Source organism: Hyperoodon ampullatus (genome assembly GCF_949752795.1).
Source record: "Hyperoodon ampullatus genome assembly, chromosome: 9".
Classification (NCBI taxonomy): domain Eukaryota; kingdom Metazoa; phylum Chordata; class Mammalia; order Artiodactyla; family Ziphiidae; genus Hyperoodon; species Hyperoodon ampullatus.
Window position 1 is genome coordinate 88,908,471 of NC_136922.1, and position 25,152 is coordinate 88,933,622.

General features: G+C 40.2%; 1 protein-coding gene across 3 annotated transcripts in view; it reads right to left on the reverse strand.

Annotated features, from left to right (window-relative positions):
- CHCHD3 (coiled-coil-helix-coiled-coil-helix domain containing 3) overlaps positions 1–25,152 on the reverse strand; it is a 291,260-nt gene that overhangs the window by 91,242 nt on the left and 174,866 nt on the right. For 2 of the 3 annotated variants that reach the window (XM_079711283.1, XM_079711284.1), the window contains exon 5: positions 13,875–13,958. In XM_079711283.1, coding sequence (XP_079567409.1) covers positions 13,875–13,958 — 84 coding nt within the window. Of the gene's footprint in view, positions 1–13,874; positions 13,959–16,296; positions 16,312–25,152 lie in introns of all 3 variants that reach the window. The other variant, XM_079711285.1, reaches the window with a different exon arrangement.

Sequence of the window (25,152 nt, forward strand, 5' to 3'; positions counted from 1 at the left end):
TTTAATGTACCCACCAGAGAAATGGCAGTCTCTGTCTTTAATTACATGCTATTGAATTTTAACCAACAGTTCTAGGAATGTCTGCCAAATTTCTACAATCTAGAGCAACTACATCATGAGAGAAGAGACGGTTTACAATTTATTATGTATTATTTTTCTGGAACTACAGAAATATTCACTGTAGTACTAGCTAAATTTTCATTTTAACAATAGCCAGATAAACAGAAACACAGACTTGCTCAGCACATGGACTGCCTACCCAAGGATCTTAACTCTCAGCCTTGAACTACTCTTCTCTCACTTCTATTTTCGCTCTCCACCTCACATCACTTACAGTCTGTCTAGGCAAGGTAGAGACTACATTATGATTAAGTTCTAGAAATACTAATATTAAGAAGAAATGACAGGCAAGGAGGAGGGATGAGATAGCAGAGGTAAATCGTGCCTGAGTTACTCACTCCATGGATCACAGGACCTACTGTGCACAATACCGGGGCACGGAGTAGGTGCTCAACATCCCCTAAACAGGGGATGTCTAACACAGGGCAGAGCAATGTACAGAGAGACGGCAAGCTTGGGGATTTCCTAGTGAATAACACTGAAGCAGTAGAGGGAAAACCATCACGGAGGTTAAATGCAGGAATGGCTTAAGGGTAGCTGACTGAGTGTTTTATTTCTGAGATTTAATTACTTGGGTTAATTCAGAGGCAGAGCCTAGGGAAGCCCCTGAACTGAAGTTCAAATAGCTCTAAGATAAGAGCAACATCTCTGGCCTTAAACTAGAGAAAGGAAATTGACAGTAAACTCATATCTGTGTGACAATAACCTAAATTTGCAGGAAGTTTATGCTCCAAGATTCCATATGTACGCAATCTGAACAGCAGGCTAAGTAGGCTGGACTGCTGTGGACACAGGAAGTTCAAGGGCTACGTTGGAGATCTATTAGAAAGAAATGATTTTGCAAAGTAGGCCATGGCAAAGGAAGACGGTGAGGGCAAAGGTGCCCAAGTTGCAATGGGAGCTACAAGAAGATCATTCTTGGACCCTCCACCCGCTTCTCTCACTGTCATCCCACTAAGCCTCTTCACCATCACCGTGGCTGATCTAGCCTGGCTTTAATTTTGATTTCCGGTTATTTCTCCCCCTGGTATTTCCAGGACCATCACCTTTTCCCTCCATCCTCTCAGAGGGTAAGGCCCAATCTACAGATCCTTTACTGTTTCCTTACTGTCAGCATCTCTCCTATCCATTTAGTCTAGGTACTAAAGCCATACTAATTGTATCCATCATCCGATCATGAAACTGGTTTAATATCACTTCACTGTAGAATATGATCCACTGTTAAGTAAGACTGCTGGTGCTTAGTTTATGTAAGAAGCCAAGTACAAAGGCTGCTAAGGGAAACATGGCTGAGAATCTGTTACTTGACTCTACTGGCTCTAAACAAAAAATGTCATGCCCACTTCCACCAAAATTCCTCCTAAAATCTGGGGAAGGGGAGTGGAATTGCATAATAACTGTAACGTCAGAAAGCCTCAAGGGAGTATCGTAGTCTACCACTGGTCACACAGAAGGAGAGGCTGTCAGTTAGGAGACAGAGGCCTGGCTACACTGGCTGGGAAACTTTAGGGCAAGTTACTTGATGTCTCTGAGCCTGAAGAACAAAGTCAGTAACTGGTTAGGTGGTGAAGGAAGAAAATACCTTCCCCTAAAGGTCTGTCCAGGGGTTAAAATGATTGTGTTAAATAATTTCGTGTACTGCCAGGCTTATAATAGTCCCTCAATAGATGGTGGCTGTTTTAATAGGATACTGCTGCTGATAATACTATATTTCTTGGCCAGCAGCCTTGGAACAGCAAGGATGTCCACAGTGCAAAGTACCCAGGAACATTTTCACCAAAAGCCAAGTTTGGGGATAGCTCATGTAGTTCGGATTCTATTTAGGACAGGGTTTGTGGATAAAACTGACTACCCCTGCCTCAAGTCACATAAACGTAATGGATAAGAACATCACTTAGGCAATATGATTTAATTTACTTCAAAGGTTTGCCCAAATAGTAGCATCTGCACTGACTATTTCATTCTATGTAAATAAGATATGCAGCTGCATTACTATCAGTAGCTGGCATGGCTGGAGCAGAAGGACCCTCACCTGAATCTCTAGGAAACTTGCAGGGTAAGGTGTAACTTGAGGTGAGGTGCACGTTAAATCACCTGGAAGATGCATATCTAAGGTACCTGGGCCACTTCTGGGATTAAAGCCTTTGACCTGCTGAAAACTCCTTTATTCATTTACTCCACAAAGATCTGTCAGGCACCTACTATGTGCCAGGCTCTGTTCCAGGGGCTAGGGATAGAGCAGTGAACAGACAGCGTTCCCACCCTCATAGATCTCTTGTGAAACTACAAGTTGTGAGGGGGCAGTGCTGTGGCCACACTGTCCTCCCTGGACTCTGGAGCTTAATCGTCTCTGAAGCTGAATGAGATTACAGAGCAGGATTGTTGGCCTACATTCAACTTCCTAGGATACAAAGACTGCACTACTGTCTGACCTAGGCAAGCAAACCTTACTGCTTCCAAACTCTTTCTGAAGGGTCACAGAAAACTCGAGATTCTGAAGGAGTGGAAGATATTGATACATCTTTTGCTTGTTCCTCCAGCTCAAGATCTTGGTAAACACTTTTGGGTTAAAGACCCACAGTGGTAATGAAATATTTATCAAATCTGGTTACCCTCCTACTTCATTCCATGAAAAAGAAGAAAAATCCTGCGAGCCTGGATCCTTGGTGGCATTCTATGTGCCCGATTCTTCAATGAGGATGTGCGACTCTTGGGTTAATGGGCATGATTCTGTGTCCTGTGGTGGGAGGGCCCTGATGAAACTGAGCTACCATGGGTACAGCTTTCTCAAAGACTCTTAGAGAGACCAGAGATTATGAAGACAGTTTAGAGTCAGAACACAGTCCTCCAGAGGAACTTTAGAATCCCTAGGCCTCTTTCTCCTCTGTCCACCCTTCTGCAACACAGTACAAAGGCAGGCAGTTCCAGGATGGCTGCAGGTCCTCAGAAGCCCTCAAATTAGGAACTCTATCAACAAACTTCTATGGCTGCCCGACCTCTACATTGCAGATAAGGAAGGATGCAGATAAGATAAGGATGCAGATAAGGAAGGACTCAAAAAATGTAAGTCCTGGCATTATGCAGGGCACAGAAAATCTCAGATGGTGTGCTGGGATAAGTTAATGAATGTTTCTTGAAAAAAAAGACTCTATGGTTTGAGTATAATGCTGAAACATGGCATGCAGTACCCTCATCTTGGAAGCTCAGAATGTATATAAACTCTGAGAAGGCCTACAGTAAAGAAATCTGTTCTGCTTAGTTAAGCTTAGCACTCTTCAAAATTATTTGGCCAAGGCACCCATCCCACTTCCTGACTAACACATTAATTTTAAAAGTTATCTAGTGCCTATTATGTGCCAGGCACTATCATGGTGATCAAAAAGTGGAAATAGTTCTGGTCTTCATGGAACTTAAATATTTAACATTTATTTTCAAATATAGCTATTTAACGCAACCAGTTCATTGGGTCTCTCTGTCTATCTATCTATCTATCTATTTATTGGCTGCGTTAGGTCTTCGTTGCTGTGAGCAGGCTTTCTCTAGTTGTGGTGAGCGGGGGGCTTCTCATCGCAGTGGCTTCTCTTGCTGCGGAGCACGGGCTCTAGGCACGCGGGTTTCAGTAGGCGTGGTGTGCAGGCTCAGGAGCTGTGGCTCATGGGCTCTAGAGCACAGGCTCAGTAGTTGCGGCACAGGGGCTTAGTTGCTCCGCAGCACGTGGGTTCCCGGACCAGGGCTCGAACCCGTGTTCCCTGCATTGGCAGGCGGATTCTCAACCACTGCACCACCAGGGAAGTCCCATTTCATTGGGTCTTTACCTGAGCATTTAACCTGACGAATCTCTTCAACCCACTAAACTCGGATTTAAATCCCATGACCTTTAGACCTTTAAGGGACAAAAAGTAGCAGCTACTCCTCACAAAACATCTCTGCTCTGGAAAACAGTCTGGCAAAGCCTCCATGGATCCACTGTGGCAATTAAAAGCTCTGTTCCAGATGCCAACAGGTGTTTGTACCATTTGTATTCATCACTATATCTATGTACAGTGCCTGGCTCACTGGAGGAATTTAACAAATGTGTGTTTGAATGAATGGTGAATGCCAGTGACCCCCTCTAGAGCCCCCCGCCCCAAATTCTGATAAGAATGACCAAGGTCAAACTCCTATGTTAGTCTCCATGGCCAGGTTGGATTTAGATTCCCTTCATTAAATGCTGACCTTACCGTGCCAACCTGCTTTTATATGCCAAGTTCAGATATGGGCACTTCTTACTTGATGATGTTATGAGATAATACTATTTGCAAATGTTTTAATGACCAAATATATCTTTCTTAATGAAGCTAATGTGTTGAAACGTAATCCCTTATAGAGGCACAGCTGGCTCAGGGTCTGAACATAAAACTGGAATTCAAGTGCATCTTCTAACACCAGCCCTGCAATTTCCTTTAAAAATATTAATATTCATGTATTTTAATTTTTTAGTCAGTAAAATAGGGAAATAAGTACTGGCTGGTCTGCCTAAATGGAGTACATTTGAAATTTATAAATAAACAAGATACCAAGAAGCAAAACAATCACTAATTATGAAATTGGATGCAAAGAAAATTTAAGAGATTTAGCTCATTTTCAATCAAATACACAAGAAATACACAGGAAACACAGAATGACTTCCTGGGTGCAATATTCTTATCAATAACAAGAAAAGATTCCAAAGAAAGGAAAGGGGATATTAATTGCTTTTCAAGTAAGACAGTCTACTGAGCCCCCCCAGACAAAATGAACAGAATCTTTAAAAGAGGAATTAATTTTCCCTGGATTTCATAACACTTTATTTCTTACCTTTCTTTACACATTCAAGTGGCATACCGTTTTAAAAACTGTCATGGTAAACAGAATCTATTTTATTGTAGAGTCTTTCACAAGGTAAAGGAAATGTGAAGAGCTGAGAAAGTATGCAACCCATACTGTTGGCGTCTTAGCACTTATGATCATGACAAGCACTCAAAAAAGGCAATACTGGGCTTTAAAGCTGAACTGTACATTATCTCTTTCTCAGAGCCCTGGGGCTATCGCTGCAAAGCACAGTGGTCCATTCTAAGATCTGAACAGAGAAAAGGAAGAGATCATTAAATTATAATTTCCATGCACAATTGGTACAAGTATTTCCTACCAACAGGATTGATATGAAAGCAAGATCCCAGAATAAAGCTGCTCAGCAGAGAGGATGGCAGTATAGTGGCCTGTAAATTTGATTTCACTGAAAGCCTTGACACATCATAATAGTGAAATCCTATTTACTGTAGCAAGCAGGATGGATAATGCTATTTAATACCTGGTATACTCTGTGCCATCAGCCCATAGCTTTGTACTCCACATTCTCATCTTACCTTAAGGTTAATACTTCTTGTCAGCTTACATGGTAAATAGAGCCCCAAATTAAGTGCTGATACCATGGTTTGCAAATCTTTCCTCTAAAGTTAGGCATAGAAAAACTGGCTCCAGTTAAAGGGATCATTTTTACGGGATGCACTTTTAACAGTTCATCCTGGAAAAAATTTAAGTCTCGTATCCCGAAAGCCAGATTAAAAAACATTTCAAGGTTACCCAAGCCACATTTCCCATTAGAAAATTCAGAGAGGTTAACAGAAAAGCCAATGTGTTTGGAGGACGTGTTGAATAATGAATTAAGGATAAGACCCCCATATTCACTATACTGTATCAATTTTCTTGCCCCTAGAGAACAAAATAGAAAAAAAAAGTCCACCCTGCTTGCTGCTTTTGGAATATCTGCAATAATAAACTTCCTTTAGGGAGCCCAGTAAGAGTGCAGAAGGGTTCAGTCTCTGAATCTAAGTTATAAATAACTGTTTCAATTACATTAACAAAGGATATGGTGATATTGGGCCTTATTAACTTCTCTACCTAACAATTAACATCTAAGTGCATTTATCTGAACTATCGTTACTTATGATAAAAAAAAAATCTCAGAGCAACTCAAGGTACATGCTGAAAACCACTTGGCTGAAACCTCTGCCGTTTGTAATGGCATTACGATTAAAAGTGACATTGGCTTCTATGCCTTCAACATCCAAACTCCTGGACCAGAGAGGCTTATCTCTTTCTGCAATTCTCGGTAACTACAGAAACCACAGAGAAACTGTCTTGATTTCAAGATGAATGAGGAGGCCAGTACAAAATTTCCAAGTGTCAAAGGAATAATCTCTCTCTCTAGGCCGACAAATGCAAACTAGCATAACCTACGGAGGCATATCTACCACAAAGTTATGCTTTTAACTACTGTGTTAAATTTGCTATATCACAGTGCATGGCCAAAACATGCACATTATTTAGTGTATATATCAGCTACCCATGGGACCTAGAATCACTGACAACTGTTTAGAAAGAATCTCAGGGGGAAAACATCAAAGGGTTTTTTTCATCCCATAAATTGAGTTTAAGTAGTTATCGCCCTACCCCAAAAAAGATAGTTTATGTTTTAGGATCTCAGATGTCAGTGGTCTAACTGTGATTCTACCCTGTATTAATCCCTTGAAATGGCTGACCCAGCTCTGCTTAATGGAATATTTTTACAGTGACAGACTTCATCTGGTAGTAAAAATGCATAACAATTTCTTCACATAAGGAACACACTGGGCTGGCGATAATCTGTTCTGTTGTCATTTCTCTTTATTATCATTCTTGGCATTATTTTTCCCCCAAGCTTTGCAAAGAGGAACACAGAAATGAAGGTACTAATGACAAAGAAGTCGTCAAGCAATCAAAAAAGCCAATTAATCATACAGATGAGCCCAACCCTGTGATGCAATAGAAGATATGCCACCTACTATAAGTAAAAAGGCTTTTAAAAATTGCTCATTTGGGCTTCCCTGGTGGCGCAGTGGTTGAGAGTCCGCCTGCCGATGCAGGGGACGCGGGTTCGTGCCCCGGTCCGGGAAGATCCCACATGCCGTGGAGAGGCTGGGCCCGTGGGCCATGGCCACTGGGCCTGCGCGTCTGGAGCCTGTGCTTCGCAACGGGAGAGGCCACAACAGTGAGAGGCCCGCATACCACAAAAAAAAAAAAAAAAAAATTGCTCATTTGATGTAAGCATGACCTTAGAATTTAATTAACAACTCTCTCCACAGGTGATGAACTAGTCAAGTACTTTTCTTCTTAATGACAATTTATTTTTCGCCATTCTCTTTGCCCTGCTCTCTTTTGCTCAGCTTGTATAATTCCCTCTCCTCCTTAATTGTATGCGGTTGACTGCAATGTGTATGTAAATAGCTGCTGAAATCCAGAGGAGCCTGTACACTGAAAGCAATACATACCCCACTACCCTGTTGACGTGAACACTGTAACAGTACCCAGCTAAGCTCTCTGGTCTCCCTCAGCTCCTCAAGCCACCAGGCCATTTACAGCTCTCTTCATGCTGGGCCAAACCCCACCATTCTCATGAACGCCAAGAGCAAAGTGCATTCAGTGGAGCAAATCATTTCAATTCATAATTGAGACGTCAGACATGGAAGACACACTAATCATCAAAGAACTCGTATCTCTAGATGTCCTGGAGAGTGAGGGGTCCTTCATCCAAGAAGATCCTGGGAGAATCTGGATTCTGCCCTGTTATAATATGGCCTAGGTCCTGCCTCTCAATTTCCTTCCAGAGGGAAAAATACACACTTTCCTGAAGAATATCCAGGCAATGGATGTTCCGGGAGCAGGCAATCCAGGCTTCAATTAAATAACCATCAAAACAGTTGATAAAACGGTTACAGAAAGTTTGTTTTCTTTTTAGAGATGGAATGAGATGACTATCCTGTAGTAACACTGCGAACATATGAATGAATGAATCTCAAAGACATTTCTAAACTGCTTGAATGACTATGAATTTCTTACTTCAAAGTAAAAGCAGCACAACTAGATATTACAGTAACTCTTGGGGGTATCATGCTGCAGTCGCTAAGTAGTAAGACCCTGTTTATTCCCTTTGGGTCCAATTTTCCCAGGAGGTACCAAATCCTGGGGAGAAAATCAGGCATTTTGAATGCTTAACATTTTCAGGTTATGAGGTAGCACTGATCAACTTTTAACATCAGGACCTAAAAAGTTGTATTAGAAGCCAGAAGGAGTTAATTTACTACCCAAATAACTAACAAACCAATCAGCAGGATTTCTTTTTTTTTTTTTTTTTTTGCTGTACACAGGCCTCTCACCGCTGTGGCCTCTCCCATTGCGGAGCACAGGCTCTGGACACGCAGGCCCAGCAGCCACGGCTCACGGGCCCAGCCACTCTGCAGCACGTGGGATCCTCCCGGACCGGGGCACAAACCCGCGTCCCCTGCATCGGCAGGCGGACTCCCAACCACTGCGCCACCACGGAAGCCCAGGATTTAACTTCTTAAGTGGACAACTGACAAACATTAAAGATGGTACTGGACAATGGCTAAAAGCTCAGGTGTTGGACCTGGCTCAAATCCAGATCACATTTTGTCTGTATATCTTGGGCAAGTTACTTGAAGCCTTAGGACCTTCATCTAAACAACAGGGTTGATAGCCTCATAGGGTTGTTTATGATAATAAAATGACATAATCCATGCAAAGTGCCCAGCACAACATAAATACTCAAAAAATGATACCGTTAGCTACTAGGATGATGAGGATGCTATAAATATCCAGATATTCAAAGTTAAACTTGATTTTCTCACAGGATAGATTTAGATTATTAATTTAAATAACTAATGAAGATACTAAATATTTTGTGAATACTTAAGAACTGTACACTGATAGCCTGGACCTAACTTTACGGCATAAGCTTAGTAAACGTAGGATTCGTTCACTGCACGCCTACTATGTGAATTGTGGAAAATACAGAAATAAGAAAATGACCTTTATCCTCAAGGAGTTTACAAAATAAACACAGATTAACTAATCACAATTATCATAAATGTGGCACATTAAGGGAGGTACACAAAGCATTATGGAGAATTCCCTGAGGGACTGGCAAAGGCTTCTTAAAAACATCTAAGAACCTTTTCTTTGAAAGCTGCCCTGGGCTTTCTTTCATCAAATCTCCCAACAGGAATTAATACTCTCAAGCCTCTTACCTCAACCACCAGGAATTGATACTCAAGCCTCTCTCAATTAGGGCATACCTACATGCAACGCCTCTCACGTTCTTTTTTTTTTTCCCCCTTTAAATTTATTTATTTATTTTTGGCTGCGTTGGGTTTTCATTGCTGCACGCAGGCTTTCTCTAGTTGCAGTGAGCGGGGGCTACTCTTCGTTGTGGTGCGTGGGCTTCTCATTGTGGTGGCTTCTCTTGTTGCGGAGCATGGGCTCTAGGCACACAGGCTTCAGTAGTTGTGGCATGTGGGCTCAGTAGTTGTGGCGCATGGGCTTAGTTGCTCCGCGGCACGTGGGATCTTCTCGGACCAGGGCTTGAACCCGTGTCCCCTGAATTGGCAGGCGGATTCTTAACCACTGCGCCACCAGGGAAGTCCACGTTCTTAAAATACAAAAGTTTATCTCACGTCCACGTTAGCGTTGTTCGATGAAGCTGGCAACATTTGCAATGAAACAAGGACTCAAAAAACTTTTAAATGGCTTTGACCTTCTTTCTCAGTAAAGAGTTGTTGCTTTTGCATACTGGTTCTGAGAAGCGTGAAATTGGTGTCCAATTAAATTACACTTATTACTCCTCCCGAGTTAGTGAAAGGAGAAAGTTACCTCAGACCCCTGGTGAACCAGCCATATAAATACCTGGGATGAGAAAGCTCCAGTCACACAAGGGAATGTCTAACTGATAAGGAGTTTATTGAAATAGAACCAAGAGGCACACCAAGCTGTATTATAGAACTGAATGTGCTTCAAATGCTCAATAGGGGCTTCCCTGGTGGCGCAGTGGTTGAGAGTCCACCTGACGATGCAGGGGACATGGGTTCGTGCCCCGGTCCGGGAAGATCCCACATGCTGCGGAGTGGCTGGGCCCGTGAGCCATGGCCACTGAGCCTGCGTGTCTGGAGCCTGTGCTCCACAATGGGAGAGGCCACAACAGTGAGAGGCCCACGTACCGCGAAAAAAAAAAAAAAAAAAAAAGCTCAATAGGCGGGTTCATAATTCTCAAATGACCATGAATTTCTCACTTCAAAGTAAAAGAAGCATAATGAGATATTAAAATAACTCTTAGGGGTATCATGCTGTAGGTGCATCACGAAATTTGCATCAAGTCACTGAAAATGAATAGTTGAGTAATAAGACTGAGTCATAAAAAACTGATTATGTATACAATTACTGTATTTGCTAATCTAGCTGATGGGCAGATGGTACAGTGGTCTTAGAAATCATCCCTGTGTATGGTTTCTTAAGTTCACTTGGTTAAAACAGAGAAAGATATGTACTTATATCCACCTTTAAACTTGAATTTTAAACAGGAACCTGGGATTTCATTGTAAGGTAATGATTCTGCAAGTTATAATACCACAATCATTTTTTTCTTACATTATCCACTATTGGATTGGGCATTTTACATCTTTTAACACAAAGTGTGTAGAATTTCTAACAGAAATGGTTAGACGTTGTACTTTTCACTGTCATCACAAGAAAAACCCTCTTGACAATCTTTCGCATTAAGCCTAGAAAATGCTTCGTCTCTGGACACCTAAATGTCTCTCAAATATTCCTAGATGAAATCCAATTGGACAAAATTCACCTTAGGGACTTTAGGAATGGCAGTAATAAACATAAACAAGGCATTATAAAATGGGCAGAAGACACCAGGAAGCTGAATAACACTAAAGTAATTTTATGATTTTTAGTATCTTGCACACAATGGGAAGGAAATATTCTTTAATGGCAACAGCTTATATTTGCTAAGCTCTTTCCAGTTTTCAAGGGGCTTTTAAATGTATCATTTTATCTGGTCCCTCCAATAACTCACAAAGGTGAGTAAGGAACAGAGTATTATCCCCACTTTATAGATGAAGAACCAGAGACCACGAGAGATTAGGTGAATTGTCAAATAACTAGATGAAAAAACCATGCCTTCTGGCTCCTAGTCCAGCATTCTTTCCGCCACATGTTCTTAAATATGGAGTTATTAAGTATTAACTCATAATAGTGTGATTATTCCACCGCGGCATTCTTCTAAGTTCACTCAGCTTCTCAGCTTTCAGTTAAAATTCCTAAATAACTTCTTTCCAGCCTCATCTTCAAAAAAGAAAAGATGTGTGTTTGTGTGTTATAAGAAGACGTTTGTGACGATGATTTGGTATCAGCACACCATGTCCACCTGACCTTCCCCGCCTTGTTCTAACCTGAGACCAGAAACAACAGTTAACTGTTAAGCCGACCCCTTGAATCGGCCGGGAGCAAATCCTCTCAGTGTCTCATTCCCATCACTGAATATCTCTATCAAATTGGTGGATTTATGAGAAATGGGTAAATATTTATCAGTGCCTTTTCTTATACCTAACAGTAATCGATGAGGACTTCAAAAGGTATCGAGCATAGGAATACTTGAAAGCAAAGAAAACTATCACTGAGCAGGGAAAAAGCAGGTCCTGGTTAATCACCTCAAAAGCTTTCACTCAATCATTTTATTCAGCTAACATTCACTCATTCTATCAGGGACAGTGCTCTGGATGGACAGAAGTAAAAGAAGAGCTACCACTGATGGACTGGTTACCCTGTCCTGGACACTATTATAGGTGATTTGTGAGAATTATCTCATTGAACAAATTAATGAGGTAAGTACTATTATACCGTCATTTTATAGCTGAGGAAACTGGAAGTTCACATTAGATGCTCCATGATATGCAGCAGGTAAATGTCGGTTCAGGGGTTTGAATCCAAGCCACCTGATGTCAGAACCCGTGCACTAAACCAGGCTTCTGCAAACCACAACTCATGGGGCAAATCCAGCCCGCCACCTGTTTTAGTACAGCCCTAGGAATGGTGTTACGTTTTTAAATGGTTGGGGGAAAAAAATCAGAAGAAGAGTATTTCATGACATTTGAAAATTACATGAAATTCTAACTTCAGTGTCCATATATTAGAACAGTCACACTTGTTCACTGACATATTGGCTATGGCTGCTTTCACATTACAATGGCAGAGTCGAGTAGCTGCAACAGAAACCATACATGGCCTGCAAAGCCTGCAATATTTACTATCTGGCCCTTTACAGAAAAATGTGCTGACTTCTGTGCTAAGCATTTCCACTTTAGGTTTATTTAACAACTCTACTTGAATGTCTTAAGTAGCATCCCAAACTTACCATATCCAAAATCGAACTGATTTCCTCCACAACCCACATCCAGATCCATATGTTAATAGCCTTGGCCTTGGAAAATCCATCCTTCTAGCTGTAAAAGCCAGAATATCTCTGAGTTCTTTCTTTCACTCATGTTCAAAACCATCAGCAAATCTGGTCAGCTCTGCCTGTGAAACATCCAACCACATCTCATTCCTCCACTGCTAGCACCCTGGCCCAAGCCATCACCACCCCTTTTCTGAGTTACCACTATTACCTCTAAGTCCCCCTTGCTTCAGTTCTTGCCCAAGACAGCAGCCAGAATACTCTTCCACTCAAAAGCCCTCTTGGTGCTGGCCTGCTTCCCACTGCTGCAGACCTCTTCCCAGATACCATCCCATGAGACAGGCCCTCCCTCTCCACCCAACCCAACACCTACACTCCTAGGCCCTGGGACTCCTTTTCCCCCCGCTTTACTGTTTGTCACATTATCACAATCTGCCATTCAACATGTTGACGAGGTTTTAATTGAATTTAAGCTCCACGAGGGCAGAAGTTTAGTTCACTTTCTTCATTAGCATATCTCTGGCACTACCAGGGTCTGGCATCTATTAGGTAGATATCTGCTGAATCAGTGAGAAAATGGTCCCTACACTCAAGAAGCACTCAGTTCAGTGACATACAGAGACAGGTGAAGATGATCAACATACAAATATTTGTACTGAATGGGGCTTGATAGTTTATTTCTTAGTTTATCTAGTTTCTTATGAAACAACCTATTCTAAATCAATCAACTTTGGGGGTCTCAATCAAAGCAAAGAGAAAGCTAGCTTTGTAACCTCATGGTCTATGTATGAACTTATCCTAGACAACAAATATACTTCATTGAACAGGGGCACTGATTGGGTCCTCAAGTTCCCATCCTTAAACCCACGGCTTCCTTTTGTTTCAGCCTTAATTTCCTTCTTTGCATCTCTGTCAAATTCTAGGGTCAGGTAAATCAGAGGTACTTCCTCCACTCCTCATCCTAACTCTTCACCTGAGACCTACTATTTAGCTCCTGTCCACCAGTTTTAAAGAAGACATTCATTTCTTGGCCACAAGTGCAGTGAAACTGCTTTCACAAAGACAATTTATCCTTTAAAACACTACCATTTCTAAGAACGTGCTCAGGCTTAGTCAATGTTTGGGAAAGCCAACAGTAGCACTCTACTGTTTGACCTGGAGACAATGCAGTTTCTAAACATACAGGGAAAAATATTTGGAAGGAGTTCCTTAGTAGTAAAACGCATCAATGAACAAACAACACAACAATACGCAAAACTACCAAAGTAAAAATGACATTATCTTCGAGAACGATCTGCATGCTTGGCGTCTTCATTTCCTGGCCACTTTTTAACGAGAAAAAGCAGTTACAGTGCTAATGTACTGATTTTTAAATATATACATGGGAACACCGCAAATGTGGTTAAAGAAGAGAATCACTGACAAGAAAGAGTCATACCCTCTCCTCCAGTCTAGCCAGCTGCTCTTTGTAGAATGCATCCTGCTTCTTTATCACCCGATCTTTCTCTTCCAGCTGCTTAGCCTAAAAAAAGAAATGAAGAATATACTATATGAAGAAAAAGCAGTAACAGCAAAGCAGAAGTATAAATTGCATTAGAAATAAGTATTCAAAGATGAAGGTTTTTGCAATCTCTTAGGTCTCTGCCATAGAAAAAACATTAATAAGATGAGGACTGCTGCATCTAAATGTAAAGAATGAGTCTGCACTGCACTTGTTAACTGTAACAGCTGTGTCCTACTTTGTCCAAATGTTTTTGATAATGTCAGAATACAGCACAGACAGTTTTATTTAACTTCTCTTTTGAAGAGTAATTTCAAGGATTAATATTTTGCACAATAAAACTTTGATTTTATTCCAGGTATAAGACACGTGGTTATTAACCATCTTTCTGGAGTGATAACCACAAGAAAACGTCTATATAAGATTCTGTACATCAACTTTAACATTTGAGAACCCTTAAACTACCCAGTGAAACCAGCATATAAACACATATATATTGGTCTACCTTCTTTTTTGTGTGTGGTACGCGGGGCTCTCACTGTTGTGGCCTCTCCCGTTGCGGAGCACAGGCTCTGGACACACAGGCTCAGCGGCCATGGCTCACGGGCCCAGCCGCTCTGCGGCATGTGGGATCTTCCCGGACTGGGGCACGAACCCGTGTCCCCTGCATCAGCAGGCGGACTCTCAACCACTGTGCCACCAGGGAAGCCCAGTCTACCTCCTTTTTTTTTTTTTTTTTTTTGCGGTACACGGGGCTCTCACTGTCGTGGCCTCTCCCGTTGCGGAGCACAGGCTCCAGACGCGCAGGCTCAGCGGCCATGGCTCACGGGCCCAGCCGCTCCGTGGCATGTGGGATCTTCCCGGACCGGGACACGAACCCGTGTCCCCTGCATCGGCAGGCGGACTCTCAACCACTGCGCCACCAGGGAAGCCCTGCGCCACCAGGGAAGCGCTACCTCCTTTTTAATGAAGTAGCTGTCTTTGGCAAAAAGAGCAAAAACTACTGTATTTGTTTATTTGAATAATTTTAAATAATTAATAATAAAAGTAATTTTAAAACTATTAGTTATCCCACTTCTAATTTATAAGATCTTCTTTTTACAAAATTAAAAATCAAGTAAAAAAATATTTATTCTTAAAAAAATAATGATAAAGATGCTTACTTTTGAATGTTTTTCAAGCTAAATTTAAAAATGCCATTTCTTTGAAATTGTGCCATTTGGAACAACATGGATGGACCTAGAGGGTATTATGCTAAGTAAAATAAGGCACACAGAGAAAGAGAAATATTGTATGATTTCACTTATATGTGGAATCTACAAAACAAAACAATGAACAAACAGCCAAACAGAAACAGAGTCATAGATACAGAGAAGAAACAGACTGTCAGAGGGGAGGAGAGAAATAGGTGAGGGAGATTAAGAGGCAAACTTCCAGTTACAAAATAAATGATTCACAAATGTGAAATGTACAGTGTGGGGAATGTAGTCTATAATTAGTTAATATCTTTGTATGGTGACAGATGGCAACTAGACTTATCATGGTGATCATTTTGTAATGTACAGAAATATCGAATCACTATGGTGTGCACCAGGAACTAACACAGTGTTGTATGTCAATTATACTTCAAAAACAAACGAACAAAAAGACTCACAGAAAAAGAGATCATATTTGTGACTACCAGAGATGAAGGGAGGGGGAGGGGGAATTAGATGAAGGTAGTAAAGAGGTACAAATTTCCAGTTGTAAGATAAAATAATATTAGGAATGTAATGTCCAACATGATAAGATAATTAATACTGCTCTACCATATAAATGAAAGTTCGTAAGAGGGTAAATCCTATAAGTGCACAAGGAAAAGCATTTTTTTTCTATTTCTTTAATGTTGTATCTATATGAGATGATGGATGTTCACTAAATTTATTGTGGTCATGATTTCATGATGATGTAAGTCAAATCATTATGCTGTACACCTTAACCTTATACAGTGCTGTATGTCAATTATATCTCAATAAAACTGGCGGGAAAAGAGAATGAAAAAATGCATTTCTTAAACTGTTTCTATTTTTATTATGTTTAAGTGACCTTTATCTCGGAAAGAACAGAATGCCCTACAATACCCCATGTTAGAAAAGTTTTTAACATATTTTTTGTTCAATGAATGTTGAATACATGCCTGACTAGTAATTTTAAAATAACAGAAGTATATATTTTGGCATTCCCATTCTTGTGCCAAATTTTCTTTGCAACATGATCAAGGGTCACCTGGCTCAACCGGTGTAAGGGTGACTGTCACTATATGCTTAATTTAGGTGAACCCATTGGTTCGTTTGTTGTAGGTCATTGTTTGGCTACTTACTTTGACTTCAATATCCTGCAGCATGTTAAAAACAAAGAAACAGTTATTTAACAATGTAAGTACTTTTTTTCCCCCTATTGTCAACCAAGAAATCTGATAGTATCTAAAACGCACACCAAAGACAGCAATGGGGAAATAAATAAGAGGACGTGCTTAAACTTGGCACACATTTAAATGTGACTGTGCTATTACAGTGTGAATAGAAGATTTCAATGAAAAGTTCATGCTCCTTGGAATAATTAAAAAACAAAATATTGAGATTAGATAAAAATACATGTATATGCAAGTACATAATCTATGACTCCCTGATACAGCACAGTAAAAACCTCACTAGTCTGTCAGGAATATAAAAGAAAAAGTAAATGGAGAAAGAATTTTTGATAAAGTTACATGTGAAGAAAATATGCATGACTATATGATCTAAAGAGAAAAGATCTTTCTAAATTCAACACATACCTCCAAAATATAAAGGAAATGCAAAAGAATGGATTTATGAGAACTTCCATTAAATAAAAAACGTTAAATAAAATGAATAAGCAAATGACAAAGAAATACCAACCTCTAACTGTGAAATTAGTGTTACTAACATACAGGGCACTTAAAAAATAAGCCCTCCACCCCACCCCGCTCCCCAAAAGAGCCAAGAGAAAAACATGCAAATGACATAGATTGGCAATTCACACAAAATGGTAAATAATAAACACATTAAAAAAAAACCCAACCCCACAATAAATCAAAAAATGAAAATTAAAATAACAAAATTCCATAGTTCATCTATCAAATTTAAAAATATAAAAATAATATTGCCCAGGATACAGGAAAAACATGCTCTTCAAGACACTGTCTGTCAGAATGTAAACTGGCACAAGTATTTTAAAAATCCATTTGACAAAATGTAAATAAGTTTGAAAACTGTACATATGCACTGAGATCTAAACACTCCACTTTTAGGACGTAAGTAATTATGGCAACATGCAAAGATATTCATGGTAAGATTATTTAGAATTGCAAAGAAACAAAAACAAAAACCAATCTAGGGACTTCCCTGGTGGCACAGTGGTTAAGAATCCACCTGCCAAAGCAGGGGACACGGGTTTGATCCCTGGTCCGGGAAGATCCCACATGCCGTGGAGCAAATAAGCCCATGTGCCAAAACTACTGAGCCCGTGTGCTCTAGGGCTCGTGTGCATCAACTACTGAAGCCCACACACCTAGAGCCCGTGCTCCACAACAAGAGAAGCCACCGCAATGAGAAGGCTGAGCACCTCAACCAAGACTAGGCGCCGCTCTCCGCAACTAGAGAAAGCCCGCACGCAGCAACAAAGACCCAAGGCAGCCAAAAAAAAGACAAAAGAACAAACAAAAAAACCAATCTAACAGTTAAATTAAAATATACTCAAAATATACTAAGTAAGAAAAAGAAAAAGACTATAAACAGAAAGAACAGTATGATCTCTTTTTTTGTAGGGAAGAAGAAAAAAACAAAAGACCAGAATGATATTCAACAGAAGTTATAGCAGGGTGGTAAGCTTATGGATAGTTTCCAATTATTTTTCTTTATATTTTCCATATCAAAAATAAACACACTTGGTAGTCAAAAGACAAAGGAGGTAATTTTTTGAGGTGAGGGAACTATTCTGCTTCTTGATTATGGTGGTGGTTAGATAAGTGCATGCATTTGTCAAAACTCAAACAACTGTATATCACAAAGAATGAATTTAACTGTATAAAAATTTTAAGTCGATCCAAATAAGGCATATTAAAATTTATAAAAACTATATAAATATATGGATGTGTGTGTATATATCTCTACTACTGTTAATTTGCTTATCAGTTAGCCAATTTCACTTCTAGGCATTTAATCCTAAGAAATACTAAGAAAGCACACAAACATATCTAAGAAAATTCAGACAACGTTATTTAAAGCAACAAAAAAGTGGGAACAACAGAGGTCTGTGTAAATAAGATATGGTCCAACAACAGGATATTTATTATAAAGATTTCAGTCTAGCCATAATGATTAAACATTGAGAGCCATTAAAAAATAATGTTTTAATAGAATAATTGATTTTTTAACTCAAAACATTAAACGGGGGGAGAATGGTCACAAATTGCCATGTACACTGAGTTCCTAATTTTGGTTAATAAACAGGGGTAGGGGACAGAAGGGAAGGACAGGGCAAGTTGAGCATCCAGTTATGTAGACACAAGAAGTGTAACGTATGCTAAGATGTTAACAGTGGATATGATACACATAGTGGGGTAGTTTTCTTACTTAGACCATTCTCTATTTTCCAAAATTTCTATAACAAAGCTATACTTCTTTAATCAAAAAAAAATTTTTTAAACATATCACATACATTTATCCTTGACTATCAGATGGAAACATAACATGACAAAAGCTGTAAGAGTGAGTGATTCAGCGATTATATTAACAACCAAAAAAATTTAACAACTTGAACAGTTATTTATAGCATGGAAATTATTTTCCTTACTAAATGCTTAATGTGTTAGCACTTGATTCTCTCCCCCATTAAATGCATGACATTACCCACCATGGTTCTTAAAACATTTTCACTAAATAATGCTGCTTTTGTTCACATATAGTTGCACAGTGAGATTTCTTTTTTTAAGCAAAGAAAGCGTAACAGATATTCTATTACAGCTATTTAGAAAACACTAAGAATTCAATACCACAAGTATACTGCTTCAGCCTAATATGGACTACACCAACCACCAAATTTAATTTTGAGAGGCTGATTACAACCTAAATAAAGGATATGCAGAAATATCCATATTCACTTTTCTAAGACATAAATCCTTGGAATTTTTTTTAAAGCAACATGCCAAAAGGTCAGATATGCATACTGAAGAGGAACTACCTCCAAAGCCCTGAAAACACCCAACCACGGGCTAACAACACAAATCTCTCCCTAGACTGTCAACAGAATCAATAGAATGAGATCTACAGGGGACAATAACAGAGCAAGAAAGATGGCCACACCACCTCAGTGGCACACTGCTTTGAAACAGTTAATGTGAGGCTGGGAGGGAAAGTCACACAAATGAATCCTGAAAGTTATATAAGCCTGGGATACACTGACTAAGCTAATAGCTGCCGAGGATGGAGAGTCACACGCAACTTAAGAAAAAGCGGTAAGCCAACTGCAAGGAATAAAACTTCTATGTATAACTCTAACAGACATGTAATCACTGTACACGAACAAATGAAAACAAAGAGGATTAAAACATTATTCACTGTTATAGCAGAATCGTTTCTTAGGGGAAAAAATGGTTATAAAAAGTTTCCACCCGCCTCCTGTTTGCTATTCCTCCTAGAGAGGCAATGTGTACTCATTAGTTTTCAGATCCTGTTAGATTTGGGATAACGTGATTGGGCTTGAAAACATGACAGAAAATGCCTAAGTGGATCATTACGGAAAACAAGAGCATCCCATATATAAGAGAAGGCAAATAAGGAAATCAAGTTTTATGAAACCCGACACATAACATTTTGATGTTTTCACTCAGTGTTGGTAGCCAGATTCAAAATGAAGTACACAACACGTATTTATTTCCTTAAAGACTTGCCTCTTTTCAGAGGAGACCTGAAGGTGTTTACAACAAAGGATATAATAAGGCCAAGAGAAGGAAAAAGTGGGATTACGTCTATGACAATAAAGGTAGCTTTCCATGTACCTTTCCATGTATGTTCCTAAAGAAGTCTTCAGAGCAACAACTTTTTGGCATGTTAACTCAGCCCTCTTATGCCTAGCTGCTCCTGGGGACTGAGATATGGCACAGGGTGCACAGCACTGGGAACACAGTGACATCATTCATAATCCCCTAGCTCAGAGGCAGTACTGTTACTTCGCACATCAAGTACAAGGCATGTAAGGGAAGATTCTGTGCTACAGGAAAGCTTGTACATTTTAAATGACAAAGTTTCTTGAAGTGCCAGTGTTCAATTTTAATAGCTCGAGGTAGAATAAAAAGCAGGTATCAGCTCAATTTTCCATGGGATGATGTTATGAAGCCAGAAATTACTAGGATTGAGAAAAGGTAACAACTCTAAATCAATCTAAATAGGAAATCCCTGTAACTACACTTCCCATAGTTCTAAATCTTATAACAAATCTGAAACACACATATAATGAGCTGGGGAAGATTTAATCTTTCACAATCATATGGATAATCTGTGGTAGGCAAAAATCAACCTATATATCTATCAACTCAAACAGGCAAATAAGAGCAGGGAAAAGAGCTTTATTCTGTGTCAGAACTACATATAAACCACAATACAAACGAAAATAAAACTATACGCTGACATGTAACTGAGAGAATGGAAATATCCAAAGGGGTTGAACCATAAACTTATAAGGTAATACTACATTTAGAAGGAATAGACATGATCACTGTGAATATCAATTAGCGGTAACAAAATAACTAAAGTGGCCATGTATTCAATTAGCTGAATACTAGACTTTTGTTACAAATGAGAAATTACACAGGGTTCACTGAGCCTTTATCAAGTGGCATTAATAAACAAAGACTTATACTCAAAGCACTGTTTTCCAAACCACACCAGAAGGTGACCTTCAAAAGGGTAACTCATCTATGTGAACCTGAACGATGCCCATCCTATTATCAACTTTAGCATAATTTTCAATGACTACTTAGAGGCATTAAGCACAAGCTATGAGCAAACCCCAGCCTGAAATATTATGTCCACTAACACAGTAAGACCTGATGGAAGTTGAATACAGGCCAAAAGATGAAAGATAAAGACCATTCTTCCAAAAGACTTCTTGATCCAAAGTCTGAAAGTCACATTCAAACCCCCAGAATTTGATCAAATCCATTTGTTTCGGCTTATTTTGTCTTCCCAAAAAGAGCTTCAAGACCCTGGTCCACATCTCAGCTTTTTCATACTGATAACTTACTGGAAACAGCCTATTGAATATGTCTCCTGCCATGTGGGGGCATATTTGCCTATTCTCTTGAAAAGAGAGCAAAGGCAAAGACAGGTGGTTTTTCAAATTTAAAAAGTAGGACTTCCCTGTTGGCACAGTGTGCCAACCAAGGCAAGGGACATGGCTTCGATCCCTGGTCTGGGAAGATCCCACATGCTGCAGAGCAACTAAGCCCATGCGCCACAACTACTGAGCATGTGCTCTAGAGCCCACAAGCCACAACTACTGAGCCCATATGCCACAACTACTAAAGCCCGCACACCTAGAGCCCATGCTCCACAACAAAAGAAGCCAAACAATGAGAAACCCATGCACCACAACGAAGAGTAGCTCCCGCTTGCCACAACTAGAGAAAGCCCGCAAGCAGCAACGACGCAGCCATAAATAAATGAATGAATGAATGAATGAATGAATGAATGAATAAATAAATAAATGTATGTATGTATGTATGTATGTATGTATGCATGCATGCATGCATGTATGTTCCTTTTAGAAAAAAGTAAACCAACAATGAAGTGAGGAGGTTGTCAGGTACATAAATTAGAACAGAAAGCGACCTAGTGGTACTTTGCTTTAAATTTTTCCAGTAGTTCTCTCATAACATTTGTGCACATTGTGCTACTTGACAAAGCAGCAAAACCAAGTGCTAGATGAAATCAGAAACAATTTTACAAGCTTTCTTCTATAGCTTTAGAGAGGAAAAAACATTCTTAAACCATATATTTACTTCTCCAGCTTTCCAGTATAATTCAGAACTTACTAGCACTATGACGTACTCGGAAATCCACTTGGTGGGGAGTCAGGAGACCTGGATGCCCATTTTAGCACTGCTACATCACCAGGTGACCATGCACTGACCCAGTCCAGACCCCTACCCAAGTTCCAAAACTCCTTTTGAATGTTCTTCCTTCGTGTGGTTTTTGCCATGTCATACCCTGCTGCCTCTCACACTTTTACACCTAATAAAACTTTTCCACATATCTCTTGGGGTATCTGTTTTTGACTTTGTCTTGTATTATACATGTTTACTTACCCACTGTTCCTGTCCTCAACTTTAGACTCTCGAAGATAAGAAAAGAGATTTACTCCTCTCTCTTCCACAAAGGAGACACTCAGGACAGGGTAGCCAAAATGAAATTAAGTGCATTGAGGGGAAGAGTTTGTAGGAGAGGTAAGTAGACAGCTTCTGGGAAACAAATCTGTCACAGGATGCGAGATTTACTTCAAAGTACTACAGCATACTCAGTGTGATAGTATGCATACACATTACTTAGATTAAGCCCTGAAATAGGTGCTGCCAGCATATTAGTCAAGACTGCACAATCCAGAAGCAATCAGCAAGTATTCTTATCGAAAATTCAAATTTGGAAGCTCAAAAAGTAGCGGTTGCTACAAATAGGACTTCACTCATCCATGTCTTGATCAACAACGATGTTTTGCTAGTTAGCACAGTGACTGTTGGAAATAAGATTTTATTAGCGAAAATGGTTCGTAAACTAGCATGATAAATGTTAGATGTTCTATCAGTAAAATGAAAACTATGGAAAAGATATAAGGGTTAGCTAACATATTATAAAGATACTCCGACACCTGCTGTGTGAACAAGTTATGAGAATATTCAAGGTGATGAGAACAAGGCCTGTAGCTTCAACTATAGGGAGGGTGCCTCAGGGCTTGATCTCTCAACAGTCCTGTGTGCAGCCTTTGGTTTAGGGCAGAGATTCTCACCTTTGGCACCACTGCTACTTTGGGCCAGATCACTCCTCACTGAGGAGAGCTGTCCTGTGCATCAGAACGTTTAGCAGTGTACCTGGCCTCTATGACGCCTGTAGCACTGCCCCCACAAGCTATGAAAACCAAAAATGCTTCCAGACTTTGCCAAATGTCCCCCGGGAGGCAAACTTCCCCCTGCTGAGAACCACTGGTCTAAGAGGGCTGCTGGCTGTCTAAGGCCAACTATAAGCAGCCTCCTCTGCCTCAGGTGACCCTTCCCTGCAAAGAGCACTTAAAAGAAGAGACAACTGGGACTTCACTGAATTTTACAGGACAAGTTGTATGAACCATTTTGTACCTGCTTGCACATAAATTTTTGTTGAGTAAGTGTCTGCATGTATTGTAGAACAGGGCTGGAGACTTGCTCACGTTATAACCTGGTTGTAGGGCTGCCTGCAAAGGTATAATGTAGGAAAGCAATGTGGCTCACATGTATGTAAGGCAGTTAATCATATCCCAGTGAGAGAAGAAATTGCAAGTTTTAATTCATTCTTTTTGAACTAAGTAGGAAAAGCACAAAACAGGTACATAGGTCCTGGCTTTTGTATGGCTCTCTAAAAACAGAATCAATGCCCATATAACACAAGATTATGAATCCATGTAACCGACGTTCAGTTCAGGCAGAACTGACAAGCACTGGCACTGGTTGTTTCACATTTGCTCTGCTTGGGCAGTGACGATGCCAGACCTTTTGTTACATATTTTATAGAACCTTCCTAAGAACAGGCATGTTATGATTCCATTATAATTTACAAGTTTCACGTTACAAAGCAACGTGATATTTCAACATGAAATTTCAACACGAAAGGTGCTGAAACATATCACCTCATCAGCTCAGTGTCATATAGTCTATGCTCCTCTCCCAACAGCCATTGAAAAAAAGAACATGCATCACGATACTCAGCACATAAGAAACAGTAAATAAATGCTGAGGCAAAAGTGAAATGAACTGTTAGGGATTCAGACTTCTCAAATAAGCAGTTTTTAATCTTCTCTAGTGAGACTAGCTTTAGCTCCTAAATGTCTATGGAATGCAAACATGCATCAAGTGTAAAAGACCATGTGTAATTAAATTCAGCAACTGCACAGAAAACAAAGTTCCAGAAGCCCAAGTTCTATAAAGTAAACAAATAAGGACTCTGTGTCAGAGAATCGTTAGTAAGCTCAGAAACTTTAAGGATAAGAATTTTATAATTGAAAGAGGAAAATGTGGTAAAAAGGTCCATATTCAATAAAACTACTGTGTGATTATAAGGACTGAGAGCAGGAAGGGGCTTTTATTATCAAATTCAGCTGCAGAACAGATTGGTGTTATAAGCCATTGAATGTTACCAATTCAAAAAGGTAAGATGGAGGGTGAAATGGGCCACTTTCTAAAACAAGTTCAATTCACTGCTGCTAAACCAAATCCCACTAGCTCTCATTTTCTACCAAGAAATGACTATGTTCAGAATATTGGGGACTTCCCTGGTGGTCCAGTGGTTAAGAATCTGCCTGCCAGTGCAGGGGACACGGGTTCGAGCCCTGGTCCGGGAAGATCCCACATGCCGCGGAGCAACTAAGCCCGTGAGCCACAACTACTGAGCCCATGTGCCACAACTACTGAAGCCCACGCGCCTAGAGCCCATGCTCCGCAACAAGAGAAACCACCGCAATGAGAAGCCCGCGCATCGCAACGAAGAGTAGCCCCTGCTCACTGCAACTAGAGAAAAGCCCATGTGCAGCAACAAAGAACCAACGCAGCCAAAAATAAATAAATTAAATAAATTAATTAAAAAAAAAAAAAAAGAATCCGCCTGCCAATGCAGGGGACTCAGGTTCGAGCCCTGGTCCAGGAAGATCCCACATCCCGCGGAGTAACTAATCCCACGTGCCACAACTACTGAGCCTGCACTCTAGAGCCTGCGAGCCACAACTACTGAGTCTGTGATTCGCGACAAGAGAAGCCACCGCAATGAGAAGCCTGCGCACAGCAACGAAGGGTAGCCCCATTCAACACAACTAGAGAATGCCCGCGCACAGCAACAAAGACCCACCGAAGCCAAAAATAAAAAATAAATAAATAAAAATAAATTTTTTAAAAAAGAAAAGGATATTGGGCATCCTTATC